The sequence below is a fragment of the Diabrotica undecimpunctata genome, chromosome 2, assembly GCF_040954645.1.
Source record: "Diabrotica undecimpunctata isolate CICGRU chromosome 2, icDiaUnde3, whole genome shotgun sequence".
NCBI lineage: Eukaryota > Metazoa > Arthropoda > Insecta > Coleoptera > Chrysomelidae > Diabrotica > Diabrotica undecimpunctata.
Window position 1 is genome coordinate 134,802,575 of NC_092804.1, and position 18,921 is coordinate 134,821,495.

The 18,921-nt window shown below is 34.2% G+C and overlaps 2 protein-coding genes across 3 annotated transcripts in view; both read right to left on the reverse strand.

The window, feature by feature from the left end:
• Window positions 1–343: 343 nt before the first annotated feature.
• LOC140434915 (homeobox protein orthopedia-like) overlaps window positions 344–18,921 on the reverse strand; it is a 228,139-nt gene continuing 209,561 nt past the window's right edge. For both annotated transcript variants that reach the window (XM_072523543.1, XM_072523544.1), the window contains exon 5: window positions 344–18,423. In XM_072523543.1, the coding sequence (XP_072379644.1) occupies window positions 18,140–18,423 (284 nt within the window). In that variant the 3' untranslated portion in view covers window positions 344–18,139. The remainder of the gene's footprint in view (window positions 18,424–18,921) is intronic.
• LOC140433930 (uncharacterized) lies at window positions 15,937–16,512 on the reverse strand. The gene has a single exon (XM_072521902.1). It carries the CDS (start codon window positions 16,510–16,512, stop codon window positions 15,937–15,939), a length of 576 nt encoding a protein of 191 aa, XP_072378003.1.

The window sequence follows — 18,921 nt, forward strand, 5'->3', positions numbered from 1 at the left end:
CTATCTCACACACTCTATTGGTATGCAATAGATGGATAGGTGAGAGGAGCCTGCTTGAGAGAGAGCTAGGAAGTAAATTGCAATCAGTCGCAAAACTGGTGGAGAAGATGCTTATGTCGTCAGATCGATGAAGAGCAGTTCAGAAGTATATGAGGAGAAATATCCTTGTTCTCACGCGAAGCTAACGTTTTTTGTGCATTTTTTGAAAAGGTATTAATAATTTTAAAAAATTGATTTTTAAAGCAATTTGTCCACTAAATAAGCAATAAATTATTAAAAATAACTTTATAAACTCTCATTTTAAAAGAATATCTATGATTTTTTAGTAAAATTGTGTCTTTTTCCATATAATTTAGTTTACCTTTAGTCTTTAAAATCAAATACCGATCTTACATTATTTATATAATAGTTATGAGTAAAAATGACGTTTTAACTTTTGCATATTTTGTTTATTACATATTGTTATCAAAAAATGTATTAAAAGCAGTTGTTAGATATCTGTATCAAAGATTGCTTTGTTTTGGACATTGGGATAATAGCAACGCAAATGATAATGGAAGCTAGAATGTGATACACAAATACCAAAAGAGGATCATAAAATGACTTAAAGTAATTAATTTATAGTAAGACACAGACTAGTAACCTATGAAATTTCGGAATTGATTAGTTTGAAAGATTTTCTTTGTAACAGCCTGTTAGTACAGTATGTGGAGTCAACAAAAGAATATGAGTGTTCATCTAGATAAATAGAGATTTGAAAATAGTATAAGGAAAAATGCTTAAAATAACAGATTTGTATATGCATATACATATACAAAGAGTTACAATTTAAAAACAATAAAATATTTTTTCTGCAAAAATTATTAACTAAAATAATTCAATAGTATTAGTCTTACAAAATTTCATGAACCAGACTCACTCATTTAATCTAAGAACACAACTATGAAATCTGACATTACTAAAATCATTTAATTGTCTGCAGTGCATTCTCATAGCAAGACAGAGTGAAACTAGCTTTTGCAATAGTAAAATAGTTGAACTACTTATTGTTTTTCTTTTAACATTTGTTTTTAATACTTTATATTGAATAGTTAATGTTTTTAGGATTGGTTTTTTTGACAGGCATGCGAATTTCCAAGGTTCATGAAGTTTTGGAACATTCCTACATTACTCATTCTTCGTTACACTTTAATGTTATAATTTGAAAATAAAGTTTCTAACCTATGACTTCTAGTCTAGTTTTATTTTAAAACAAATGCCGTATACAGTCGGTATATAATACATATATTAAAAAACTCGTACGTCGACTTATATAGTATTACAAAAATAAAAATTGTTTTTCTTATAAGACAATATTGGTATAAGATCCAATAAATTACAGCAAAAACAGAGGTAAATAAACAAATTTTTGTTAATGTTACAAAAAATAATGTGACAGAGCAAGCTAAAAGATAGATCGGAATTAAGTCAATTGTGCAATAAACTATAAATGGCCCGGATATAAATCACCAGGTTCGAACGAGATTTTGCTGATAGTTATACAGAAGGAAAATATCATTCCATACAGAAAATTATGTATAATACTACAGGCTAGCTTTCTAGCTTAGGAGTTCGATACATATCAAGAGTATGACAGCTTATTATTTTATACTAGCTTATATTCCTAACTCTGATAAAACTGGACAGTAAAAATCTGATGTGATTTGTACTGAAGATTAAAAAAAAACAGTTCGATAGACACATTAGGGATAAATTAGAAGTCAGATACATTAGGAATAATATGCGCAAAATTTTCCATTATCTATGGAAGGGGCACTGCATCCTCTAAAACCAAAGGTGGAGTACGTTCTGGAAAACCGATGCTGGGTCCAGTTCTAGGCTTTCCGAAGGAAGTAGTCTCACCTTATCTAGATAGAAATCTAGAATCCTCAATGGCGGTTATCATGTCCTGGGCTATTTGGATGACTTGGTCATGGGAACACCGGCAAATTTTGTGGCATAATTAGGGATATAATGTAACAGGTTTTGACTTTAATTACAGAATGGACATCAAAGTAACATGGATGAACATAAGGATCCGAAAACTTAAAATCATAAAATTAAGAGAAGAAGAATTTAGTTCCTCCACTAGAACTAGAAAACGAAATGTGTAAGAATTTGGTCCATCGAACCTGAGTTTTCTACATCTGGGTGTGTGTAATAAAGTACGAAATCAGCCGATAGAATAAATAATGTAAGGTAATAAAGCAATGAAAAAATATGGTGAGAGAAAAAATTTTTTCCTAAGATTGCTAAACAGACTGATTGAACAACAGCAGTTTCCAACACTGTTGAAAGACGCTAAGGGTGTCCTTATCCCGAAAGGTAGAGGTAAAGAGAAAGAGGTGTGATTTCGGCCAATTTTCCTTTTTAGTTCGGTAGTTAAATCGTACGAGCTGCTTATGAAATGCCGCCTTGAGAAAGAACTGGAAGAAAAGCATGCACTGAGCGACCGCCAATATGGTTTTAATGCCACAAGGTCCATCATAGATGCGGTCACAGAAGTAACCTCTTTAGTCACGCTGGATACAAATAGATAGGTGGCTCTCATCCTGTTTCACGCCAAGAATTCCTTTAGCACGGCATCATGGGAAAAAATCATGTCCAGGCTGAGAAAATTGAGCGTTAGTGAGTATCTGGTCATTGACAGATACTTTACTGACAGGTTCATAAGAGAAAAAGAGCATTAGTTTGTCGCAGGGTGTTTCGTAGGGTTCAGAACTAGGTCCCATCCTGTGGAATATCCTGTACAACGGGGTGTTGAGGCTACAAATGTTAAGGGCATGCACTCTTGTAGCTTATGCCGTTGATCTCGCACCGGTTGCGAAGGCGAGTCAGAAAATGGACATGGCTAATGCGACTAACACAGCCCTGCGTCATATTAGTAGGTGAATTAGAGAGAACAATCTACAGGTAGCACCTTAGAAAACTGAGGTGTAAGTTCTCAAAGGGAACCGGGAGAAATCCTCTCTTCACTTTATAGTGGAAGGTGTGGAGGTTGCACCGGTTAAATCGGTTAAATCTCTCGGAGTGTAGTTTTCGGAAGGACTGGGGTTCGGAGTACACATCCAAAAGACGGTATAGAAGGCGAACCGAAATCTGGAGGCGTTGATACGGCTGATGCCAAACATTGGAGGCCCAGGTAGCACCAAAAGAAGGGTGCTAAATGAAGTTTTCTAGCTTATCTAGCGCATAGAGGACGGTTTATGAGGCTCTGTATGTCATTGGAGCGGTAATACCGATCGTTTTGTTGTGCAAAGAGCGAACGAGGGTGTATGCACAGATGATGGATGGAAATATAAATGAGAATGAGAGAGAGAGAACGATAGTGGAATGGCAGAGAGAATGGGCAAATTTTAGCCGGAAGGCAAGGTGGACGAATGAGCTTATTCCTGATCGGAGGCCATGGTGGGAATGTAATTTCAGGAAACTAGACTACTTCCTGACGCAGTTTCTGACCGGACATAGTAGTTTTGGCACCTTCATAAATAGAATAGGCAAGTCTGTTTCGGCAGACTGTACTGTTTGTGGGATACTGGTCGCTCCCTCACACATTTTTAACTGCTTGAGGTGGGAACTATTTTCTGATTTTCGGTAATAGGTATGGTTATTTGTAAGTGTTTAATTTTTCATTAGAGCTGTTCATTGAGTGGCAAGCCTAGTACTCTGGAAAGGTAATTAAGGTTTTAGCCGAAACATAGTTAATTTGGCACTATCCTGAGGTCTTCTGGCCTAGTATCCTACTCGGCCGAAAGATGCCAGGGTGTCTTGGTCCATGATGTTATATATAAAAAAAAAAGGTTATAGCCACCGTTGCCTGTCAGGTATCTGGCAATACGGCAATTAAAAAAAAATTAAGCCAGGTGCAAGGAACAAGTTGTAGGTGCTCTGAGGGATGGACCAATAAGATCTATGAATGGAATTTTCTGGATGGGAGAACAGGAGAGTATATTATACTACAAGAAAACTTGAGTAGTGTAATTGTTACATCAAAACAGTAACATTATAGATAAAATTACCTAGACAGGTGTAGGCCTAAAGAAAGAGCTACTAGTTGATGACTACCCTCTAGAGGAATGGGGTAGAGGGAACCCATGTTTCACGTAGTCACAGCCGCGTATAAAACTGTTTAACGTTCGGATACAGGACTTTACAGTAGTGGTGACAATGTAAAAATTTTATTTAGGGGAGCTCCTCGGCAAAAAAGTTTATGATAGATACTCTTTGCAAACTTTGAGTATCGCTTCATTAAGTCGAGTCTGACATGGTTTCCCATTTGCGACTTTTTTTGGCTTTAGGGCGTTTTTCCTCTAATGATAGCCATCAAATCGATCACTTTCACCCATCAGACAGGAAAATCGGAAACGGGTCCTCCAACTATTAATAATACAGAGGTTTTTAAGTTTTAGTCATTGTTAATTGGCAATCTAATTCAATTTAAAAATTAAATAAAAACATTGTTTAATATATTATTTTTGTAATACTATATATATAGATCATTGTTGCTATTTCTAAAACATATTAAGAGAATTCTTCAATTACATCACACTGATTTATTCAAGATAATGAATAGTTTTGTCTAATTATCAATTTGTACAGTTAATATTTTACATCGTATACACAGAAATGTCACAAGTCACATTAAATAAATAATATTATTTATAATATAAAATTAAAATTTAATATACATAGTACGAAAAAAATACTACTTTTGATTTGGTTAAAATGTTCGAACTAAAAAGTTAAAACTTCAATTTACAAAATACATTACCTACGTAAACATAATTCGATTTACGAAGTACAACATTTTCTATCAAGAACTTTTATTTTCTACTAGAACTACTTTGCTGGAATTTTCCTGAAAATGAATTTAGTTTAATTTTAGTAAAAGCCAAAGGGAATTTTATCTGTTCGTAAAATCTAGCTGACAACCCAAGGTTAAAGATCTTTCTGCAGGTTTGAATTGCGTAAGTTCCATAAGTGTGGTATAGGGTGAGTCATGAGCAACTGTTCATACTTCTATACCTCCTATGGAGGCCTCTATGGGAATAACAAACGTCTATTAAATAGTGTCTGCTCCCATTCTTTAAGCATATACATGGCGAGTTATGAATTTTAACTGAAAGTTCTATTCCTCATAACTTTTGAACATGTCTCATGTTTTGGTCAAACGTTACACTACTATCACCTAACCAACTAATTTGTTTAAACTAGAGAAAAAAAGGGTCCAGTTTTAAAATATTATTTCAACTTTCACTGCAATTATTTCAGATTTTACAGAAGACACAAATCAACTCAACTCTACCAACTGTTCAAAGTGGCACCGATCTTAGAATTTTTTAAAATTCAAAGACATGAGCTAGCACATGTAGTAAGAGTTGAGACCATAAGATTGCCAAACAGATCCCTTAATAGTAAAATGCAGGACGCAAGACCAAAAGGAACACCACGAAAAATGTGGGAGGAAGAAGTGACAGCGGAAACGATTAGCGGCATAGTTTGGAGGAAGCCAAGGCTCTGTTTGGGCTCTAGCGTCATTGGAGAGAGAAAGTGAGAGGCATTAAAGAGAAGTCGTGACAGCACAAGCCCTATCTGACCTCTTTTTTAATTTCGGTTTTCATTATTGGGCACTATTGCTCGTTGTTTATAATATAGACTTTTTTATTATCTGAAGATCACGATAGTTTATTTGTTTTGCTTTCAAGACTTCCATAAGGTATTCGATTGTGTTCAGGTTTTATTAAACGCATTATCATAGTCTATGAAACAGACGTACATATCCCGGTTAACATCCAAGTTTCTAGGGACTAATATAATAATGTTTGTGTATAATCTTTATGAATATTTTTAGTGTATAGCACATCAAACTAATGATATGGTGATCGCTGCATTATCCAGCATTTGTGTTCTTATGAAGGACAATAAAGGTTGTCCATTTATTTTGTTTCTATTATTCCAAGAATATCAATAGGTAATTCGTCTAGCCCAGATCTTTTTTTTAATTTTTAGTGGTCTTTAGAGCATATAATACGTCTTTCTTTATAATTTCTGTATCTTACTTTTTTTTGTTTAAACGATATGTGCTTTAGTTTTCCTCTTTCGTCATCAAACACTTCTTTCTTTGCTTCCTATCCGTTGGTTTCTATCCAGAATTTTAGTTTTTCCTGTCTCAATTATGGTAGTTTCATTTTTGTCTAAAATAAGCAAAATATGTTTTTTTTTTTGTTCTAAACCTGCTAATAATTTTCCCTGGCAATCTTTTAATGTGGGTTCATAATCTTTACATAAGTCATAATATTCTAAAGTTCCTAGATTTTTTTACATTTCTTCTCAAAGTACACTTTTTTTCCTCTGATTTTATTTCTGATCTTATTATTAATAGTTCTGTATTTGAGAGTGTCTTTGGTCTATGCTTATCTGCGCGTTTCCATCATTTTCACTATCTCGTCATTCATCCAGCTCTCTTTTTTCTGACAGGCTTTTTCAGTATCTGTTTGCATTGATCGATAGGTATATTACGCGCATAATACACTAAAAAAGCCCACTTTGTTGATATGTGCAAGCAGCACCTAAAACAATCCATTAATTTTTTCGTAAACGTAAACTAATACTTGTCATTAAATCTAAATTAGTCCTGGTTATTTAACATATTCCTGCAGACCTGCCTTCGGTATTGTTTTTTTCCCTTTAAAAAGTAGGTGGACGCCACGTATAATTCCCTTGGTTTTATTTGCAACTTTTTAAGTTGTTCCAATTGTAAAAAGACAATTTTTGAAAATCCGATGTCTCGAAAATGGTGGGAATATATTTTGCACTGATTAAGTTTTCTTAGTGACTTAATAATTCATTTTCGCAAGCTGTGTAAACACTAAGATGTAACTGCAAATTGCTAAAAACGATTAGCTTTAAAAACCATTGCCTTTAGAATAAAATAATCGTCTTTAGGATTCAAATTATATGCCTTTTTGGAATTTGAACTGTTCGTGTCTTTGAACGTTTCACTAAACTTTGAGGTAGCTTTTTTAGAAGCAGGGCAGGCTGTTTGTTATGGTAACTTAAGTACGTAAGGTATTCAGAGGAGAATACAAATAGCCTGTGGATAAACTTATGGAGAGTAACTCAAATACTCACCGTATCCAGAGGTGGAACAATAATCCTCGTCGAAAAGTTAATCATATTCCACATAGTATAAAGATATCTCCCTACTCCATGATTAATATCAATTTTAAACAAATACCACTCTTAAGCCGAATGATTTAAGATATTATTCAACGAGATTTTTTAACCAAATAATATTTCAAATGCAATATGCAAAATGGTTTCTCTCTTCACCTCTCAAACTCTCTTCAACCGATGAAAAAATACAAAAATTAAAGAAACTTTCCTTGCATATTTTGTTTATTAAATATTTTTAACTGTACTAATGTACATGAGTTCTGCCAATGTACACATATGTCCAAAAGTTTGGAATATTGGAATATTTCAGCTTTTTATTGATTTTTATATATAAAATCTTCTGAATAGTTAAACATTATTTTGTTTTAATTCTCAACAATACTAAATAAATCTCAAAACCAGATAAACGATATGCAAAAAAATTATTTATTCTATTGGAGTGAAAAACTTACAATGTACAACTTACATTTAAAAATAAATTAGTATAGAAAAAAATAATTTTTAGTAAAACTAATAACTAGTATTTCCTCCATTGGCCTGTAGGCGATTTGGCATGCTGCCTGTTAACTGGTCGAGCTGGGCTTGCGGAATTCTCTCCCATTCTTCACGAGCAGCATCTTTTAGTTCTAGAAGTGTAATAGGGGGATTGTTTCGCTTTTTAATGCGTGTTTTGAGAATGTCCCAAGCATGTTCAATAACGTTCATGTCGGGGGAATTCGAAGGCCACTGTAATGTAGATATTCCTTCTTCTTCCAGAAAATTTTGTACTGCTGCTATTCGATAATGAGGTGCGTTGTCATGCATAAACACAAATTCATCACCTACTGCTCCTCGGAATAGACGTACGACAGGATTTAAAACTTCCTCGATGTACACAGCACCAGTGACTCTTCTCTCCAGAACCAGCAGTGGCGTCCGTGTACCACTCATAATACCACCCCAAACCATAATACTGCCACCTTCAAATGGGACACGCGGTTGGGCTGTTTCTAGTCGGGCTTGTCGTCCTGGGGCCCTCCAAACCAGTGTTCTTCGCGAATCAGATACCAAGCCAATTTTTGACTTATCAGAGAACATCACGTTGTTCCAGTTAGGACCATGATGCACCATTTCTCTAGCCCATTGCAACCTTACTATTTTGTGTTGGTAGGTTAGTTTAGGAACACGTAGCGGTCTTCTACGATACAAATTTACCGCATTTAGTCTGCGTGTTATTGTTTGCCGTGAAATATTCAGTCCTTGAAGACTAGAAATTGCTCTGGATATACCACTTGTAGATTCCAGACGATTTCTTCGAGCTATCAATGTTATTTGCCGGTCTTGTGCTGCTGTTGTACATCGACTTCTACCACTTCTGGGTCGATCCTTGACGTCATTTGTATCTTGGAATTTTTTTAAATTTTTGATACAGCACTCTAAGTAACATCAACAATATTCGCGATATAACTTTGACTAAAGCCCTGTTGAAACAAAGCAATTACTCTAGATCTGTCAAAATGAGATATCACGTTTCTAGGCATTTTTAAACGGCTCAATTCAAATTTAAACAGAGACTGAAATAATGTGTAAATACGCTAATCAGCTGAATGTGACCAAAATCATACAAAAACAATTCAAATTTTTTATAATTTTCATTTAAAAACGCTCTAGAATGAATATCAACAACAAGTTAAAAACCACCATAGGCGTAGATATATTATTTGTACGTATTCCAAACTTTTGGACATGTGTGTATTTGAAGATTTCGACCGACTCGTAAAGCGTACGCGTATGGTTAATTCCACGAGCGTACCTACGTTTAAAAGGGCTGGAATTTCGACTGGATTTAAAATTTAATAATATTAACCAAATCAAAAATATACTTTGGTTAGTATTTTATTTAATATTTAAACTTTATCTTTATTTCACTTTTCTTCAGTACAGACTATAGTATTTTAAGTGTCTCAAATTAATCAATATTAAGCATTTAATACTTAGCTTGGTTGGTTTTATTTTTTTTTATTTATATTGTCCCCTGTGTTAGTTTATTCACAGCGATTTTATCTGTTTTTTTTTTCACTAGATGTAAATTATAAATTCTATCGTACAAATAAACTGTAGATTTGGAATATGAAAATTACTATAAAAACTCGAAAAATAACGCAATAGAAGTTAGCTTATCTAAAAATAGCTTAATTTAGATTGTTGTGATGATTTTTAATTATACAGTTATATGTATAAACGAAAAAACTTTGGTTTATATATCTAAAATTTAGATATTTTTAAAAGGTATATTTCTTATAACATCAGATTATGAAAAAATTATTATACCTTAAATTTTTTCATGTACTTATATACTTGGTATTGTAATTTGACTCTTTTAAAATATTATTACGTTGAATTTTTTAGTTTAATTTCTAAGCCTCTGCCTGCGATGGCTCTGTGTGGATTGAGTAGCTTAGCCAATTCGCAGCCCCTACCGAGGCCAAATAAAATAGAAGGGTTACGAGTAAGACCAGCAACCTAGCAACATCTTTCAATAACAAAGATAAAGAGATTATAATGTAAATAAAAAGACACAAACTTGACATCCGCGCTTCCTCAGTCATCAAAAAAAAAGGTATAAATAACAACAAATATGAAAACTACATACTAATATACAGCGGCAAGGATAAAACGAGAGAGTAGCATCAGGTGTTGGCATAATACTACATGAAAGATTTCAAAATCAGCGTAGCAATACGAAATATATTGATGACTCACTACTACAAGTTACGATAAAATTACAAAAATTAAAGATGACAGATGTAATAAGCATATATTCCTGTACGCAGGGCTCTGCAGGAGTGAGACCACCTGTTTCCTAGCTACTCCTAAGAATTAAATGTACACGAAACAACATAAAAGAAACCAAGAGAGGATGAAGTCAGGGACCACTGACTCAGACTCTTCAACAAGACAAAGAAGGGGAGAACCAGTAACTACTGACTCAGAGCCCTCAGCTTCAACACTCAGGCAGATAAAACCACCCATTGATCCTGACAGTAAACAAAAAGCAGAGGGAAGCCAGACTTCTGCACTAGTGTCTGAGGGTCTTATTAAAATCGGAATCGAGACAAAAAGACTTTCAGGGGCTCAGTGGAGAAAGCTAAACAATAAGAGAAAAATGGTCAAAGTGACTTGGAAGGATAAAAAATTCTTACAAGAAGAAGACCAACGCTACCGAGAAGAAAGTCATGCCTAAGTGACTAACTAATGCGTGACTCCTAAATATAACAAAAACAAAGTCATGAAGCGTAAAATCGGGGTGAGCTACAGCGAAGAGGCGAAGGGCATTAGAATGGCGGTGATACACAAACGCAACCCCAATTATACATTAAGCCAAGAAGTTACAAGAACACAATTACAAATAAATATAATAATAAAAAAAATAAAGAGGTTTTGTTGGGAGCCTTTTTGGATTTAGAGGGGGTCTCGAAAACATTTTGATAATATCTATAACCAATGCCATGAGACGTAAAGGAGTCAAGGACATATGTTTCAACTGGATAGAATTTATGCTCAATAATATAGTGGTAAACACCACTATCCTTAAAAAGACAGCATTGGCCCGGGTTGACAGAAGATGTTCACAGGGGGCAGTTCTGTCCCCACTGCTGTAGAATCTGGTGATAGAAGATCTAATAGAAACCTTAAAGGCAAATATTCATAAAATAATTGAACATGCGGATGATTTGGTAATCATTTCGCAAAGAAAGTACAATACGGTAGTCAACGATCACATGAACGAGTCCCTAGAAATAATAAGACAATGAACTTATAGGAAGGGGCTAAATATAAGTCCCCACAAATCCACCATAGTAACCTTTACACGAAGATGGAAACTAAAGGAATTTGGTCCACTTTAGCTGCAGGAACAAGAAATTTAGTTAACGAAAGGGGTAAAGTATCTCTGGGTTATAGACTCAGAACTTACCTAGAACCGGCAGTTAGAAAAAATTACAAGCAGTTCAGTTACAGCACTTATGAGGGTTAGGCGTATCTATTGGAAGAAACGGGGATTAAAACCGAACATGGTGCACTGGGTGTACACTATGGTGATCAAACACACAATTACCTATGCAGCGACGATGTGGTAGACTTACTTCTGCCTCCCTTGCATTTCATATTACAATAAAAAGCAAGATTGGGAGAAAAGAATCACTAAAACTTTGCAATGAAGGGACAGGCCAAAAAATACAATTTTAAGAATTCATATAGGGTGTCTATTTCAGACTGGAATATATGGAGAAATAAGGAGTATCATGACCAACAGGATAAGATCTGGTAAACAGATGGATTTAAAACTACAAAGGATGTGGGAATAGCAATATACTCCAATAATCCAAGAATCAGCGGAAGCTTTGCCTTGGAGAGGAACTGCACCGTTTTTCAGGCAGAGATTTATGCGATACTGTAATTTGCAGAAAGATATAATGAGAGAGCCCTTGAAAAAGAACAGATCCATACATTGTCTGACAGTCAAGCGGCACTAAAGGCACTGGCTTATCAGAAAGCGGCATCTAGGCTGGTGTGAATAAGCTGGGAGACCAAAACAAGGTTTTAGCTTGTCTGGGTATCAGTACATCAGGGCATCGAAGGCAACAAAAAAGAGGTCAATTTGCAAAAAGAGGATCAAACGAATTAAACGATCTGGCTGTAACTCTGAAAGTACCAAAGACAGCAGTTTGTAGGACTGTAGAGTACTGGATCAGAGAGAACGATGAGCGATTTTTGGAGAGAATCCCAAAATAACTATATTGATAAATCTTCATTGGTGGACCATGTAAAAAAAGAACAGAGGAATTGCTTCAAATGGATAGAAACAAATAAAGAGCAGTAACAGGAATGTTTACCCGACATGCACCAATAAGAGAATTTCTAAATAAATTAGGGATTTATAAAGGAGATCTTAACCGCAGACTCTGTGATACTGTGTGAACTAGAAACTGTCAAACATGTATTATGCGACTGCGAGGCGCTGTATGGACCACCAAGTGGAGACCCTATTATATTTAGGACACATCAAGCAAAAGACCTGTACAAACTTCTACATGGTACAAAAATTCTAGATTGGCTGTAAAAAATAGCAATGGACAGAAAACACAATAAGCTTCAGCTTCAGGGATAAGAAAGATCTTTTGGATCAGATTCGAGCTGGAAAAAACTACATATACGCACTGGATACCAGCAAATCTCAGACAGACATAGCTACTTTTTATTCAAACCTACAAACAGCATTAGATGATATGCCTAACGAGGAAAAAATAATAATTTTAGGGGATCTTAACGCAAGAATTGGCGATTCAGTTATACCGGGAATCAGAAACCAATTCAACGAAGATAGAATAAATAGAGTGGTGAACAAATGACACAAATATGTACATAAAATTAGCACAAAATCAACAATGCCTTCTACCTACATAAACCACAATATAAACATACATTAATAAATTCACGAGGACAAAAATCAACAATCATAACCTTGTGATGACAAAAATATGCATAATTAGGCAACGATTACTTCATGACCCCTTCAAACATACAACCAAATGCAATGTAGAATCCTTATGTATCGAATTAAGTTAATTTACTAGAGTTAACAGAGAAATCATTCGAAGAAAACACCATTAGAAAATGAGAAAAACGAAATACAAACTTTGTTCACAAGTTAAAATATTAGCTAAAGAAAAACGAACATTATATCCACAATTCAGATCAAACATATAATGAGATATATAAAACAGAGTTAATAAGAGGATCCAAGAGATGTTAGAGGGATATGGATCATGACTTATTTGGAGGCCAAAAGAAAATGTGGAATCTATTAGGAGCTAGGAAAAAATAAATGAGCACATACAACACACAAGAATCAAATCAGAATAATGAACACAATATTAAGAATCTTTACAGTGCAACTGAAAATATCACGATAGCACAGGAAACAGACCGGAACTGAATCTTTTCCTTAGAAAAAGACGAGAAAACTAAAGGACACAAAGATGTAAGGCAATGATGAAATAACGAATGGTATGCTAAAATATTGGGGTGATACATTATTAACAGAAATGAATATCCTCTTTAACAAAATAATTGAAGTGAAAAAATACCATGTAAGTGGAACACTAGTATATTGATACCAATGATTAAAAAAGGAGAAAAAAGTAACCCACAAAACTACCGATGTATTAGTTTGAGTGCGGTACTAAAATTTTTCACCAAAATTCTAGCAGAGGAAGAAGTAGCTGCATGAATCTAAGAATAAAAACAAGGTTTCAGAGACAATACTCTCACTTACTTAACTCATTCACTCACGTCACTCTCTAACTCACCTCACTCACTCCTAAATGCCTACTCCATAAATTTTGCTCCTACCAATCTGAAATTTTAACTAAATTTGAAGAGATATACTATCAAATAAAAAATTTAAAAAAAAACGCAAAAAACAACCTATCTTTAATTCAACTATTGTCTATATAAAATTTAATTACCTCTCCTAATTATTATGAACCACATCTATTCATACAGTTCTAACAACTTTAAATAGGGTAAAGATTACAGTGATTGGCCACTTAAACATTGGAGTTTGATAAATGTGTAAGGCATTAATTTGTATTAAAAACCATATATTTAAATAATACACTAAATATTAGACTAAAGTATCCTCTTTATGACTCTGTATGTCATTTATTGTTTAAAAATGTTTAATATTTATAAAAAAAAGTTTTATTCTTGGAAAAGCAGATTTTATAGTGATTGGCCTAATTTTGATAATGATTGGCATAGTAAGTAGATAGTAATTGGCCACCAGTAAGGGGCTAAGTTATCCTAGGTACATATTTTTCTTATTTATGTATCCTACCTGCGTTATTTTAATTTTGGTTAAAAAACTAAAAAACCATTAAAAATTATATATAATTTTAGTGATCAAAGACGAATTTGGTTTCAAAAATGTTTAATAAATGCCAGAAATTACAAACCAATTACAATGTTATCTTGTCGAAACAAACGTTACACAAAAAGTTCTCCATTTCGAAGGATTTCATCTTATTTTTGGAAATACATTTTATATGGTATGTTTTGGAACAATTTGAAAATTTTACTCCATATTGACTACGTGTTATATTATTAACACACGTATAGCACAGCCCAGTGTATATAGTTTTGTTCTTAAATGGATTAGGAGCTGATGGTGTAATAATAACCATATTCGTGTTAATGATTCCATCTTGACTGTTGTCACTAAACAGCTTTCTTTTTGATTTTTCTGGCACAATAGTAAGACAACTTTGGATGTTTTCAAGGCTATCTTGGAAGTCAATTTTTGGCAAGGTTTTCGTTACGTTGGTGACGTTGGTAAAACAAGTTTAATGTTAGTGTTGTTTGGTGATCGTTCTGTATAATTATGTTTAGGCTTTCTTTTTGTTCCTGCTTTTTTTATTAATTTGTTTTCTTTTAGTTCTTTTTTGTTCAACCTTTCAGTCTTACGTTTCTCCTTTTTCATCTCCAGTTCTTTTTTTTAAAGCCATTTTTTCTTTAATTGCCTTTTTCATAACGGAGGAAGTCAGAACAAATGGTAGTTTCTCCGTCTCTCTTTTTCTTTCCTTTCAGGAGTTTTCGGCCAAATAACATAATCGCTGATTGATGAAGACGACTTATTTAATAAGACGTGTTTAGAGGTGAGCGATGGTCAAACATTTGCTCATTTACGATAATTTCCAAAGTATGCTTAATAAAACCCTCATTTGTTTCATCCTGTAAATTTCTGATTTCAAGAGTTAATTCTGGCTCACAGATTTCAGATTGGATCGTCCCATGAAATTAGTCCGTTCCTCCTTGCTGCTCTGTATCTTATACTTTATCCATATCTTCCAGTTGATCAGTATTCACGGGTGGACTTGTCTCCAAAAATTCTTTGTAAATATAATACAACGTCAAAAAATCGGAATTATATGCATCACTTTCAACAAAGTTTTTAAGTCTTTCCATTTTTTCCTCTCCAACAATTTTTTTAAATGTTTCGAATGTAATTTAACTGACTTCCGTGTCTCTGTCTTGTTCTTTTGTCTTGCCAGTGCATTTGGAATAATCAATTGCGGATACATTCCAAGGGAAAAGCCCACAGGCACGAAAACCATTTCTAAAATTTTCTCGTTTTATATTATCAACCACTGTATTTAAACTGCAGCAAAATTGTCCTTTGTTACAACTTCAGTAGGGTGCTCTCTCCGAAACTTTAATACAGCACTTTTCCATCCTTCTTTTAAGGGCTTAAAAATGGACACATCTGCAGGTTGCACGATTCGAGTCGAGTTAGGGTACAGAGCAATTAGAATTATCTGTAGCTTTGTGCATAATTCGCTTATTTCATAGGTTAAATGTGTGCTGTGACCATCGACGAACAAGGCTATTGGAAATTTGATGTTATTTTTGCTTACGTAAGGATAAAGAATGTTTCCTATATATTCGTAGAACAGCTTAAGTATTTTTCATCCAACCGTTATCACCGTATCCAATTCCGCAGGTGTCAGGTACAGATTTAACAATTTCAGCTGGCAGTCTTTTGTAATCATAGATAATTAATTATAGGTGGGGTCACAACACCACAAGCTGAAAATGTAAACATCACGGTGATATTGTTTTTTGAATGATGTTGTATTTCATAAACGTTTTTCGCTCCTCTTAGTGCAAGCCAAAACAGGTTCAAACAACAAGCTCTTTGTTCTTTGGGCAAAGCCAAAAACAGGTTTCGTCTTCATTGTAGATTCTGCTGGGATATTCAAGAATCTCAAATAATTGTTTTTCCTTTAAATAGTCTTCTACACTAGTAAACCAGTTTCTTATGTCTGCTTCGGCTAGAACTGAGCTAGCTGCTGTTATTCCTTCTGCGGTTCTTAGAGTTATATTTGGGTGACGTTTTAGGAAAGAGTGATACCATCTTCTTCCTGGATGGTTATCTTTAAACGGATTTTCTCTAGGAGCTGCGTCAAGGAAATATTTCACAGAAGCTTGAATGTCTTTCATTCTACGAGGAAACCCGCTCTTGTATGAGGTCAAAATCCATCTTTCTAGAACTGCTTCTTCTTCTGAAGTTAATACTGGGTGAGGTCTAAGAGAAACTTTATTATTAAATCTAACACTTGACCGGAACTGAAGTGTTGCTCGAGGAATCTGATATAACTTGGAAGCTTCTCTTTGACTCATACCATTTTCAATAGACTCCAAAGCCGTAATTATATCTTCTTCTTTATATTTTTTTTTTGGAAGAAATACCTTCATAGACCTTTGGCATGCTATAACTGAAAAAAAAGGATTGCGATAGTGATTGGCCACATTGAATTATAGTAATTAGCCTACGGCCAACGACTGTTTACTCTTGGAATATTTAAAGGTGACAATAAGAATAATGTAATTTAGAGTGCCCATTTTTATGGAAAACAAATTATATCTGAAAGTTTATTTTAGAAATTTATCACAGTAATTGGCCGGCCTGCCAATAACTGTTTATATATCTAAATTATTGATATAGTTATTGGCATAATAAATTCGCGCGTTTTTTGTTATCTAAAAATATTTGGGGCCTAAAATTTGATCAGTTAGAACCTAAGTTTAATATATCATGCTAAATTATATCTATATCTACAACGATTAACTTTATAATGGATCAAAAACAAGTGTCCAATCCTTAAGAAATTCGTAAGATTTTACCTGTGAACAACTAAACTGGCGACAGCAAGAAGTAATCACAACCTTTAAGCACTTTATTGTTACTGTAGCCAGATGAAACTTAAGGTGAACATTAAGCGACGTTGTCAAAATTATTCTGTAGAATTGATTTATTTTAGTAACAGCAGAGATTCTTAATATTTATAAATTTATGTTAACATGGCCAATCACTATAGCATGGCCAACGACTGTATCATTTACCCTATATACACGAACCTTAATAAATTGTACATTCTACATGTAAATATCTATAAAAAATATCTTTAAAATTCATACATATAGAAAACCTAAAAGATATAAACTCGCAACCTACAATCCCAGAGTAGAAGGAGGCATCACTAACACTAGGATATCAGGATTAAAGTTAGAATCCCTAAGATATGCGTAAGACCGATTTTTATCTACGCAATAGAGACATGAGAGAAAAACACCACAACGAAGATAATATTAAGGACCACGGAAATGCGAAGATATCTGATATCTAAGACTTAGTACGACGGACAAGAAACAGAAAAAGAGAATGGAGAGACCATGTTAACAGAATGCTAGACGATGGGTTAGTCAATTGTCAAAGAACGAAACCCAAACACACCTCTACAGCCTTAACGACCACCTACAAGATGGTATGAAAGTTGGTTTCATCGTCACAACTGCTAATGCTAAGCCACTTAGGAAACCACAGGACGTAGTCTTAGCGCAAATAGAAGAACAATAATATCGAAGCATAAAATGAAATTGATTTTTTTTAATTTTGAGCATAGCTTCTACCATATTGATATTAAATGATAGATATATTATAAATCCTTTTCAATAATGAATTTAGTACTAGGATAACTCCTTTTAAAAATAAAGTGTACCATTTGGTCGGTATGTATATATATTTTAACATTTCCTTTTCGCTAAAATAAGTTAAACAAATTTCGCCTTAAAAACAGTAAAATTTTATTTTTCAAAATCAATGTAAATGATTTAATTGACTGTAGCTGTACTGATACACCCTGTAATATATGTTTAAATTGTTCCTAATGACATAAAATACTAACCAAATCAATATTAGTACACAAATAAAATAAAATCTTAACAAAACCACTTTGACTCACAATACATTCCATTTACATGGGCATTCTCTCCCGTACGAGAACAAAGAAAAAGGAACCACAAAAAGGAAAAAGATAAAAAGTTAGTATACAGATGCGTTGTTATGCGCGTCGTAGTTGATTTGTAGATAAGACGGAATGGTGGCGTTGAGTTCGGACGCTCGACGCCTGAGCGCCGCGATGCTATGACCGCGCCAGACGTCGTCCTCCTCCCCTCCGCCTGTACCAACGCCGTTAGGGGAGGCGCCTGCTGCCACTGGCGGGGTGGCGGCATTCGAACATGGAATCTGGGGGGTGGGTGAACCACCCGTACCTCCGCTGCCGCTTCCGCCGCCACCGCTGTTGCAGTATGTCATCATACTGTCGCCTAGAACAGACAAATTAGGTATTATTTATGATTCAAAAAAGCCATTTTATTATTTGTAAAACCTGTTAATAATATTCTAAAGATACATAATGAGATATAATTAGCATAATGGAATCACTAAATTTAAAAAATGGTTAACCATATATCAAATTTTCATGTTTGCTTGATTTCGCAACAGCTATACCAAGCTGAGATTATTCAGGTTTTAGTAACCGACAACAACTGACATTACAATTTACATACATGTCATTAGATCTAAGAAGTCATGATAATATGAGCCCTATGATTTATCCCAAGAATAATTACATACAAGTGTAAAATTCAAAAAACGTATAAAAGATTACAGTTTTTAAAACGTACTCTGTAAAAATAGTATGATGGTATTCACACTAAGTACAACCAATGCTGTATACTACATTTGTTTTATTTAATTTATCTACATTTATTTTTTTATTTAGATTTGGCACTTCCTAAACACAAAACTCTTGAAACAGTTAA